An 11951-nucleotide genomic window follows, 5' to 3' on the forward strand; every position below is an offset into this window, starting at 1 on the left:
ACCAATGTTATTTTATCGATCTCTGATGGAGTAGCTCGCAATTCTAATGTAATAGTTAACGTCATTTTCTGTGTCCGCATCTATTTCAGTTCAATTTTTTATTTTGAAACAGAGTTTCATTTTTTACAAAATTTTGTAAATTTAAATTGATTTGTAGGGTAAAAATTATATGAAAAATATTTAAAAAAAAACGCTTTGTTATCAAAATAAGATATTGTATCTCTTTAGGAAATACATTGCTGTGCCATCTCAAGGAAGACTCTCTAAACTGGACACTCTATATATCGACGCAAACATTAAGCGCTTATAAAGCTTCAAATATACAAGTCGAAGATTCGCAAAAAATCTGTATGCATGTATGGAACGTAAATTATTAATATCCAATTATTGAAAAAAAAAAAAAAACGTGATTAAAATATGCATATTAATTAAATTAATTTAACGATTAGGTATGTCAAATATAATAAAAAGAAGTAATTAATAAATCATCGTTACGTAATCTATTTTTATATTAATTATTATACTATATTCATATATTATTATACGAAAAAATGATAAAACGTTTATTAACATAAATTAAAAATTAAACATTTGAATTTCATATAAAATGTGCGTTTATCCGTATAACTTATCATGCTTTGCCTTCAAAGGTCATTTTGCATAAATTAATCGACAATATTTGAATTGATATCTTATTGATATTTTGTTGGCTTTATCACATCGTAAGCAGATCAACGAAAGAACTAGTATGGAAATTAGCAGATCGACTGAATGATGATGTCGACGGGGTCATTCAGGGGCCACTGCTGATTGATAAGAACCGCTTCCAGGGACTGAAACTTGATTGTTCGCTCCGAACGGACACGAGACAATCCGGATTCCGTTCTGCCATTGTAGTCGCTTTTGGTCTCACGACAGTTGGTTTCGTAAATTCATGACGTGCATTATATGTTATAGCTCGTACTTGTGCGTGTCATTTCGTTCGACGCTTCCGTGCTCACGAGCCACGAATTTGCTCGAATTACTCGTCAATTTCTAACTTGCCTGAAAGCTATACTTTAACAAAATATATTATTTTAAGATTGCAAAAGCCGTTAAGTTATACATCAACAACGTACTTAAGAATTTGAAAGTTTTCATATACCAATTGTTTGAATACCGTCGCGTTGACATCAGCTAATTTTATTAACAATAAATTTGTTTTGCGACTTTAATTGCGCCCTTTATATGTTCGTCGATAAACAAAATAAGCTTTTTCGCCAAACAGCGATTAAAAATATTTTGAAGACAGGACATATATTTAGGATATATTAAACTTGTACTAAAATCCACGCTTGCGTACTTGAAAGTAAGTGAATTTTTTTTTCTCTTCTCTGTCGATATTATATAGATAATTTAAAAAAAGACGGTAAAGACAGTGTCTAGAATCTTTCTCCTCAAAAAACAACATTGATGCACAATCGGCTTGTAATTACATAGACAGATCTAGGAAACTGAAAAATGAATTTAAGAATTTTTCCTCGCAGCTGAAGAAAGATCGATTTTAAATAAACCAAAGAAAATGCTAAGAACCTGGCGCACACTCAGTATAGCATTCATCAGTCCGGATCGGACAAATTGGCTGGCTTCCGCAGTGGACTCCTTTCTCAGTTTTCGTCTGCGCATTTCGTTCTTTACACGATGATCGCCACTTATCGCCGCTTATTATTATCAAGCTCTCGCGGACGCATATATTACACGTGCCGCGCACACGCGCGCCTGTCATGATTTATATTTCATAGCAGAGTCCAAGTTTGCGGTATCAAAGAGTACTCGTCTCTTCTTCTGTATCGGTCTGAGTAGGGGGAACGACGAGCAAGGGATCTTGCTAGTCCCCGATGGTAGAGGAATGGGCGATGGTAGGGAGCTATGGGGCGAGAGGGGAAGAGAGTTCCTGAGTCTCGCGATAACGCAGGCCTCTATGCCGTCTAATTATTCTTGTTTATCCGCAGAGGGACGAGAGAAGGAGAGCGGACGTGGAACGGGACGGCACGACCGGCGTTCGCGATACGACGACGGCGCAGTGCAGGACGACAGTAGGAGTGAGGAAAGGATGGCCGGTCGTCTTCTTCGGGGCACGCCAGTCAGGATGCTCGCCGTCTGTCTAGTCTATCTTTTCACGCTCCTCGGTGAGTTATCCGCCAGTCGTTGTTACCCCCCTGTTTTTTTTTTTTTTTTTTTTCCTTTGCCCCGTCCGCTCTCACCCTTTCCTACATGAGATTTTCCTCCTCCCGCCCGCACCCTCCCCCCCGCCCGCCCGCCACCCCCCTCCAGTCTCTCAGTATCGCATTCGGATTTTATCGTTCCCTTTGTAGCGCCCCGGTTCCCCTCTCACGTTACCCCAGACCGAGAGTCATTCATTAAAAAATACAACGTACGAGCCGGCGGAAAAAGTGCTACTCTTTCCAGTAAAATTGCAGTACGATTATATAAGAATTTTTCTCTCTTTGTAAAAGTATAAAATAAATGACATACAAAACGATGAATCTTTTCGATTATAATATGCGTGCTACGTGCGTATAATTATCTATATATACACGTATATCGAGCCTGTTTTTTTATGAAAATATATCATTGCGTATTAACGATGACCTCTTCTCATCGTATTAAGAAAACAGCGGAAATTAACTGTGACATTAAATATTATACTAATCATGGCAATAATATTATATGAAAAAATTCTAAGATCATGCATGATATATACATAGTGAAATACTTGAATACTTGATAGTGAAATAATTCTCTCTCTACATTATTTCAATATGCAAAATTATTTTTCTCTGTATGTAGAACCGAGATATGTTTAATAAAAAGACTTATATTTTCTATTTTCTTCTTTCTCACGGGAAGTTATTTTTATACATCAATCCATCTTTCATCGATATATACGTTTATAGAACAGAATTTTTTTTTTACAGGTTCGTACTGTCAGATGGCACCAGGTAATTGTTTATTGAAGAATCATAATAAAAAAAAAAAAAAAAACGAAAAAAGAAAAAAAATATCCAAAGCGATATTATAAAAATTCATTAAATTATTTGAAATATTAACCGGTCGATTTTGTCGAGACGTTAAACGAGAATTACACGCAACGCCCATTCTTGCCCATCGTGTAACATGGACTCCTCATGAATTAACGGTATTCGGTACGACTCACATATACATACGTAGACACACTATTGCATGCGTGCGCACACACGCCCAAGCGTATCCGGCATGGCGTGCGTTCTCTCCTGGATTGCGTTCGGAAACATCATCCGTATAGCACACGGGTGTCGTTCTATCTTTGTTCAACTTTTAGTAAATAACATAGATAGAACGACGCTCGTGTGCAGACCGGTGATGTTTCCGAACGCGGCCCTGAATCTGTTTCGGTAGGAGCGCCGATTCTCGGTCGTCTAGTGCGCTTGTCGGTTGTCGGTTTGTCAGATTGTCAGACGTGGTCAGTCGACGCGCCGCGTCTAGTGCGCTTGTCGGTTGTCGGCTTGTCAGATTGTCAGACGTGGTCAGTCGACGCGCGACGCGACTCGCGATCGGTCACGTAACGTGATTCACGTTGTCGAGCGTTCGATTCACAAATATACAAACGTATAACTACCTCACTATTATCAGCTACCGCGTGAATCGCGCAATCTGCGCGATGACGAGTACCTGCTGGAAATTGTGCGTGATACTTGCAGCCGTAGCCGGTGCCAGCAGAGGCTGGGAAATGGGAAGAGGTCACAAGTATAGATTAACGAACACTCTGATCTTCAGAGAGGCCGGATCACCGAAATCCAGAGGTGACGTCGGCTTTCGGCTGACCGGCGAGCTGGACATCACCGTTGTATGGCAAGATTCCAATGATCCCAATAGCTTCCTACTTAAATTCAAGGTATGAATTTTCTGGGTTTTTTTTTTTTTTTAATTATTTATTTTATAATCTTTAATTTGAATGTTTCCGATCTCGACGGAAGATTTATATCGCTGGCATTGTTATCGTATATCTGTATATTTCTCATTAAAATTTTATGATCGCGTGCGAATTCGTGTCCTTGAAATTTTTTATGGATCGTAATCCTTTAATCTTTGCCAAACAATCGACATTTTTTTTATATCAAGTTTATTTTATTGTACAGCTTAACGTGTTAATAAATAAAATGTTCTCGCGATTTAATAATCTTTTATTTCTTTTAGAAAATTATTTTAGTATAGATAAAGAGTTATCTACAAATAATTGTATAGTCATATTATGTTTCAGATATGAATCTCATGTTTACGCATTGTAATCGTGTAATTGTTTCAATATACATAACACACATTTACTTTTGTCATTTCTAAACTTAACTCAAATAATTCAGATATCCCATATATGTATATATGGATTATCTAAATATACTTAATAAAATATTTAATAAAATATTTAATAAAATATTTAATAAAAATATTTATCCATGAATTCTTATAAACATCAATACGCATGAGATTTGCGCCATGTGTAGATTTCTAAATTTTATATAAGTTACGAAGCTTTGTCTAAAGTTGTACATTTGCTTCACACATGTCCTATATTTTCTGTCTTTCTTATTGTTCCTCAGAATGAACAGATTGTAAGAGACTGCAGTGTATAACAAAAAAAGAATCTTCAAAAGCTTTTATACCAAGGATAGAATATCTACTTTCAATCGAGAAGATCACAGTGCTGTAAAAAACATATTAAGTTTTTTGATAGTCGAAAAAATTATGTCGAGATTGTAAAGAGATTTACTGGATACTGATAAAGTACCCCCGTCTGATAAAGTGATAAAATATTTCTTTGAACTACACTTTTCGGGTGTGCTTTAAATCAAACTCGTTACTATATTATAGTTATTTATAACTTGTTGTTTGATAATATCAGTATCAGGAAAAAATTGAAAAAAAAAAAAAAAGAAAATTATAAATCTTTTTTGCGTAGCATTTATCACACATATACGCACACGAAAAAAAATTCAAATAAATTATTGAATGGATTAATATAAAATAATTAATATGCCGAAATTAATGAAATATAATATTACAATTCATACACAAGTGATATTGCTTTAAATAATTGCTAGAATAATTGTTTATCATTTTATTTATTTATAAATGAAGAGTAAAATATTTTACGCGATACCAATTTCATTCACGGAGCAACTCGCGAGTTGTTTTAAATCGAATAGAGATTTTGATATAAATAATTTTCCCATATCTCAACTTTCGTGATCTTTTTGATTTTTTGCCACTTCAAACTTTCATATGATAAACATATATTTACAGAATATTTAACATTCTTTCAGCTGTTATCGCCGCAGTTATGGATCAAATCCCGCCGAGCTCCGAAGCCGGAGGGCTTCGTGGAGCATTCGTCCAGGGTGGAGGAGATCGCCGAGAAGCCCTTCTTCGTGCTCTGGCGATACGGCGACGTCGAGGCTATTTACATAGACTCGACCGAGACCGCATCGTCCGCAAATCTGAAACGTGGTCTAGCAAGTATCTTTCAATATCGAACGCTCGACGATGAGGTGCGTCAACGTGACGCTTCGGGTATCTGCGACGTGGTCTACGTGTCCGCCGGAGAGAACATCATCAAGAAACGAAAGACTGCTTGTTCATATGATACATTACCGCCGTCTAGACGACACCCGAGTCCGCTTTTCGCCGTCAAGCTCGAAAGTTATCGCAATTCCACGTACGTGCTGACGCAATCGCTACTGCCGGAGCGCGTGGTCGACCATGAGGCGCATAGGATGACATTGGCGTCCAAGCTGGACATCGGCACGAACGTTGTATCGGAAAGAACACTGGAACAGGCGCCGGAAATTCTGAGCGCGAGCGTTATTGAAGCGGATTCCGCAAAACATGCCGTGATGATCCTCGAACCCGGATACAGAGAAATCAGTATCGAGCTACAATCAGAATCCGTTACGTGTCCTGACACCGGATGTCCCACGGTAAAACTTTCATTTCGAACCAAAGTTCATACTCACTGATATCGAGCGATAAGATATAAGAGAGAGGGACAGATTATATACAATATATATATTTTAACTTTAGTGACACGAGAATGTTTTTTAAAAGTACTTCGAACATTGAGAGCGATAGCAAAATTGAAAAATTCCTATAATTATTTGTTTTGGAGAATTAGTAATGTGAAAATTTAATATTGCAAACATACATAATTACGCGTTCAAAATTATTACAGTATAAAGTAAATAATAATATGAATTGTAAATCATTTCAATATTTATCTAAAATACCAATTTGCAATACATTTTTTTATATTTAGTTATTACTCTATAAATCTTTTTATCAATATAAAAAGTAAATAGTTAAACCAAATAATATCGTAGAAAGAAAAAGATAAATGGAGAAAAGATGAATTATATTTTCAAAATTATAGATTGAAAATTTAAGATTGTAGATAACTTCTGAGAAACAATTGCCAAAAATTGTTAATAATATAATAGATGTTAATAAAATTCTAAATATTTATTTTTGGACATATATTTTATTGAGTTGAACGGAAAGTTTGTTCCGTTTTTTTGCTAACAGATGAAGACCGAAAAAAAGGTAGATATAAATAGTGCTTTTTCTGTTTACTATATAGTATATTATACAAGTTGACAAGTTCTTAAAATTCTAATTCTAGTTTATCCTAAAGCCCATCTATCTATCTCCTTATGAAATTATCCTTCATACTATAAAAATCATATTATATTAGTTTTTAGATAAATATTTCGATACTTTAATGTTTTACATTTTATCGTAGAGACTTAAATATATATCTTATTGCAGCTCGATCAGACGATTGAGGAATATCGCGAGGCGCTTACTTCTTCCGCGCTGGGTACAGCGAAATCCGCATCGGCCTTCCTCAAGCTTCTTCCTCTAGTCAAAAACGCCTTACCTGAAGAACTGCACAAAATCTTGAAAATGCCGCGCTATCGCCAGATGAAGATGCAGCTCTTGGATGTATTCGGTTCCGCGTCTACGTTGCCTGCTCATCAAGCGGCTATGAAGATCCTTCGGCAGGATGAGATCGGTGACGAGACCGAGAGGTATCTATGGGCTCTATCTCTCTCACCGACGCCGAATGCCGATGTCACCAAGGACATTCTTAGACGCTCCGAGGAGACAATGCAGAACGACAAAGTATCCGAGACCTATGCACTTTCCGCGGGCGCGATGGCGCGGCATTATGGTTCACCTGCGCTGATAGAGAAGGCGAGGGTTAGTTTAAAACTAGGTCTGGATACTTGCAGCGGTGAAGAGTGCAAGCTCAAGTTTCTGCGGGCTCTACGAAACCTGAAGAGTTCAGCGGCAATTCCCACGTTATTGTCGCACGCACTAAGCAACAGTAAAGCCATCAGCGTCGCCGCTTGGCGAGCTTTGACGGCTCTTCCTCGCGAAGCTGTGACCGATGAGTTGAAGGCCGCGGCTCATAAGGTCTTCTACCAGACCGGAGGACCGCGAAGAGATAGTAGCGCGCGAACGCTCGCGTTAGATATCATCCTCGAGAGCGAGCCTTCCGAAGAAATCCTGCATGATCTCGTTAAATATTTGAGCAGCAATGATCCGGCCTATGAAGTCCGTAAGTATTTGAGTCAACGATTGGAGCAAATCGCCGAGAAGAACGAACAATTCGCCGGATACCTAAGGAATATATATGCGACCAGTGGTGCGACGGTTAACAATTATCACGTACGAGCACAGAGGGGCCTCAGTACCGCCTTTACGAGGAACTTTTTGCGTTCACCCGAGAGCAATGGCTCCTTGGTGACTATTCAAGAGGTAAATTCCGGTTTGCTGAAGCGCGGCATTGTAGATGTCGTGCTGGAGACTAACAAAGAACGGCAAGCGATGTTCTCGCTGGGATTATTCGCGGGTGGTCTCGGCAGCTTCGTCTCGAGCCAGGACGATGGAGCGGAAGCCGACGATGAAGTGGCTACTGCCGGTATGGAAATAGATTTTCTCGGCGTCGGCGTGCGGCCGTTCGTCTTCTTTTCTGGCCAGGGTGAGCTGATGGGCCACGTCTGGTCCGGCACGGCGTCCGAGAGGACCCCTGCTTTCCAGGCTCTCGCTTCCCTTTATAATCACAACGAGTACGTGCCATTGGGATCCGGTTTTGTCGCCGAGATCGACGTTCAGGGCGCCGTGAGCTTTGATCTGGCCGGTCAGATCCAGCTAAGTCTGTGGTCCAAAAACGCACAGTCCTTGGTGGAAATGAATGCCGGTGTGATGATCCACGGTGGCACCAAGGTGCACTCGAGTTTTGTACAAAGTAAGGCGGAGTTCTCGATGGCGATGGAGCCCAAGCTCGAACTGTCCACCGACGTAGACTTTTCTGGGCCGGTGTCGTTGTGTATGAGGCTCAGTCAGCCAATCACCACGGTGAAGCAGCAAGTCTACAAGATCGAGAGAATACCTGGCAATCGGCACAAATTGAGGAAAACACGCCGGATAAAAATTCATTCGCCCGGCAGATCTTACAAGCTCAACCAAAAGAATAATGAAATGTGTGCAAAATTCGCGTTCAGTTAACGGCACCTTAAAGATTGCTCAGTAACTTTTTTAAATATTAGGTGCGATATAAAACTGGTTTTTTTTTTTTTTTTTTATACCATTATGAACCTCTATAGTGTAAGGATAGTTTAAAGATAGAATCTAAGTACGATAATATGGTAGCGTTTATACATATGAAATCGATGGACAATTGAATTATGGATCAATAGATAACATTACACTTGGACCTCAATATAATACTCTAAGTTAATTGAAGTTACTCGAAAAATGCACCCATCGATAGAGGGACGAAATTAATATTGCCATAATAATTTTAGAACAAGAAAATGCAATCTCTGCAAATTTCTGCGATATTTATTTTTTACTTGATATGATTAATATGAGGAAATAATGATAAATTCATCAAGATCTCATTCTATGTGATTACTTTAAAATATAACTTATCTCTTTCATTCGTTATCCCTATTACTTCACATTCTCTTATTTTTATTAACATTACATACAATGAAGAGATAGCGCATTTATTCTCTTCGAGATTTATTATATCGAGGCTCAAATGTATTTATATTTTATATTTTGTACATTCACATTTCTATGACGTTTCGCTGTTAATAAAAAAGGAAAAAAATGCGCACTTTCTTCGCACGGCATACAACTCCGCATGCTATTTATTAGCGACAACCACATTCAGAGACAACCATGTCTTCGTAGCCGTATTCGTAGGTTAAAGTGCCGCTGGCGTCTAGATAGAGCAGACTCGTAGGTGCCAATCTGGTGGGTACGCAGCAAGCTCTGCCAACGAATTTGTTACCGCCGAGATCCTCGCTAGCTTGAAGAGCCCCGTGTATCAATGTCTGCACTATCGCATGCTTGGTCGGACTAAGATGATCGCCGAACGGAAAGTAACACTTGCCGGAGCATTGATAAGCCTCATATCCGGGTGGCGCGACCACCCAGTCATCGTACGCGATCAGGGCGAAATCCACGTACATCGGACGTCGACGGCAGCCGTTCCGACGTCGTCTACGCGGCGTCTCCTCGTCCCAATGATCCTGCTCTTCCTGTTGATCCTCCGCGGATCGACGACGGCGCTGGATTCCACCCGTTTTGCTGTAATTCAGCAGGAGAATCGGACTATCGCCGTAAGGGCGATAGCTCAGTCTGCCATGAACGTGGAGACGGACAATATCATCGCTATTCCTGCCAGCGACGGCGGACGTGACGTCAAAGGCACGCCAGGTATCGTCCTTTCTCGATCTTAAGATCTCGCTTCCGTTCCTTGCCGGCAGATCATTCAATGATCGCACCCGAATTATCGCACCGGCTATTCCAAGCAACTCCGCGGCCTCCAGCGTCTCGTCGATGTCGACCGATGGAATCGCGAACTCCAGGATCTTGCCACCGTCGCGGAGCGGCCCGGAAGTATGCACCGGCTGAATCGCACGGACGACATCGGCGTCCGGACGCTGATGGTACAGTTGTAGCATGTATTTAGACAGAGTGCCCCGATGTTTCCGACGAGCGGACAGTCTTGCGTCGATCCTGTCAAAGAGGGGACGACGCGGAGTGGTCCATAACGACGACGACGAAGATGATGATGACGGGATCGATAGATCGAAGTGGATCAAAGCTTTTGCGCGCATACTCCAACGACTGATCGATCCGGTCTTCCATAAGCAGCAGATGAAGAACGTTCCCGCGACTAGTAGCAACCAATAGTATCCGGGGGTAAATCGCATTGTCCCCGACGTATCGCGGACGGAGGAAGAATGGCGGATAGATCTTACAGGGGAAACCCCAATGAGATATAACGAAATTTAACGAATATTGCACCTTCACCGTAAATGTACTTGAAATCGTTCTAATACATATATATTTTTTTTTATTAAATTTGAGTGAAATTTGTAAAAATCGCGACAGTCGTAAAGACGTGAGAATGTAATTATTTCCACTTCACGAGACTTCCGTTTTAATTTTTTTTTTTCAATAAAATAGAAATCGTACATTCAAACTTCTTCCTTCCACCGTTCTATTTTTCTTTTGCCAATTCGTCTTTCCGACATCGATTTCTAGAGGAGGAACGATCGAACGATTACCGATGCCATCTCACTTTGAACTGCGGACGTCCAATCCTTCGGAGATGAGTAGCCCGGTTGAAGGACCGTTCTCTCTCCAAATAGCCACCAATGAAGACGTTCGAAGTTACCGCCTGGAATCCTCTTATCAACCGCAGACTACCACTCGACCGAGCGACCCTACATACTTACCCTGCCAGGTACAGTATTCTGTACTGTGTTAATCATATTAATCTCTATCTTTATCGCTTTCGATAATAAGAAATTATTTTGTTACCTTGAAGAATCTTGTTAGCTTTATATCATGTAAGCACGAGAGATTTTTAATTCATTACGGGCTATATTTATAATATTATTATATATATAATTTTAAGCACATAATGTATATTGTTCTTCTTTTTTGCACTACACAAATATAGTATATTAGATATATACAATATATACTTGCTTATGTTAGTTTATAAAATTATTAAATATAGATAGTTCAAAAAGATTTTAATACATGATTTTAATACTCTGAAAAGTTTAAACAAAAATTGTATATTATTGACTGTATATACTAATTATTTTATTTAAAAAAAAAAATGCTTTTTTTATTCCACAGATGAACATTAACTGTTAATATAAAATATTTGCTGTATTTTCTACACACACACACACACACACATATATATATGGTATATATATATATATATATATATATATATATATATATATATATATATATATATATATACACACACACATAAAATATAATTTATATATTTTCATTTTTACTATATATAACATATATATCTCTTTTATAGTGGCATAACATTTATATCATATATTTTATAGCATTCAACATGTCCGATAAATCTCCATAAATCACACTTACAGTTGCCTTTATCAACAAGAAATTTATTTAACTTAAGTGAAAATCTTTATAAATTGCGATTTATGGGCTGTCGCGTGATTGTTCTTGAAAGAGGACAAGATATCTAATGAAGATATAGGGGCCAGATACACTAATATGGTAATGCAGAGATGTATACCATACGTCTCTCGTCAGCCGGCGTATTGCAACGATAGCGGCACGCGCGCGCGTGCGCCGCGTGCGGGGGCGATTATCGTTTCGTCAGGGTGGCTGCCGTCGCGGTGACGAAGAAGGGTGGTCGTCGCAGCGCCCGACATCGATTCGCGCCGTCCTCGCCGCCGCGCGTTATGCGCGGGGTGACGTCATGGCGCCACGTTTACGCCAGCAGTGAGGGTCCGTATCGCGTAACGTACATTGAGCCCTACCTGACGCGAGCGAACGAGGAGGGAAATTTT

The 11951-nt window shown here is 39.5% G+C and overlaps 2 protein-coding genes across 3 annotated transcripts; one reads left to right on the top strand and one right to left on the bottom strand.

Moving 5' to 3' along the window:
- The first annotated feature begins 2004 nt into the window (after window positions 1-2004).
- On the top strand, window positions 2005-11037 carry Mtp (microsomal triacylglycerol transfer protein). Of its 2 annotated transcripts, XR_011447867.1 has the most exons (6): window positions 2005-2168; window positions 2958-2981; window positions 3720-3913; window positions 5340-5993; window positions 6838-10411; window positions 10639-11036. XR_011447867.1 is itself a non-coding variant. In XM_070307430.1 (5 exons), the coding sequence occupies exons 1-5, from the start codon at window positions 2093-2095 to the stop codon at window positions 8581-8583; spliced, it is 2694 nt and encodes an 897-aa protein (XP_070163531.1). In that variant the 5' UTR covers window positions 2005-2092; the 3' UTR covers window positions 8584-11037. The 2 variants fall into 2 exon arrangements, 1 of the variants encoding a protein (XP_070163531.1); XM_070307430.1 differs by having other exon boundaries at window positions 6838-11037.
- LOC138939568 (bone morphogenetic protein 10) lies at window positions 9114-10492 on the bottom strand. Its single transcript, XM_070307446.1, has one exon. It carries the CDS (start codon window positions 10302-10304, stop codon window positions 9237-9239), a length of 1068 nt encoding a protein of 355 aa, XP_070163547.1. The 5' UTR covers window positions 10305-10492; the 3' UTR covers window positions 9114-9236.
- Window positions 11038-11951: the final 914 nt, after the last annotated feature.

This window comes from Polyergus mexicanus, unplaced genomic scaffold (genome assembly GCF_030449975.1).
Source record: "Polyergus mexicanus isolate NDT 795.1 unplaced genomic scaffold, iyPolMexi1.0 SCAF_2, whole genome shotgun sequence".
Taxonomy (NCBI): domain Eukaryota; kingdom Metazoa; phylum Arthropoda; class Insecta; order Hymenoptera; family Formicidae; genus Polyergus; species Polyergus mexicanus.

Excerpts from the sequence above, each read along its gene's own strand:
- Mtp (XM_070307430.1), top strand. The coding sequence starts at position 2,093 with ATGGCCGGTCGTCTTCTTCGGGGCACGCCAGTCAGGATGCTCGCCGTC. Across the intron at positions 2,169-2,957 it reads CTATCTTTTCACGCTCCTCG|GTTCGTACTGTCAGATGGCA; the intron begins GTGAGTTATCCG and ends TTTTTTTTACAG. Across the intron at positions 3,914-5,339 it reads GCTTCCTACTTAAATTCAAG|CTGTTATCGCCGCAGTTATG; the intron begins GTATGAATTTTC and ends ACATTCTTTCAG.
- LOC138939568 (XM_070307446.1), bottom strand. The coding sequence starts at position 10,304 with ATGCGATTTACCCCCGGATACTATTGGTTGCTACTAGTCGCGGGAACG.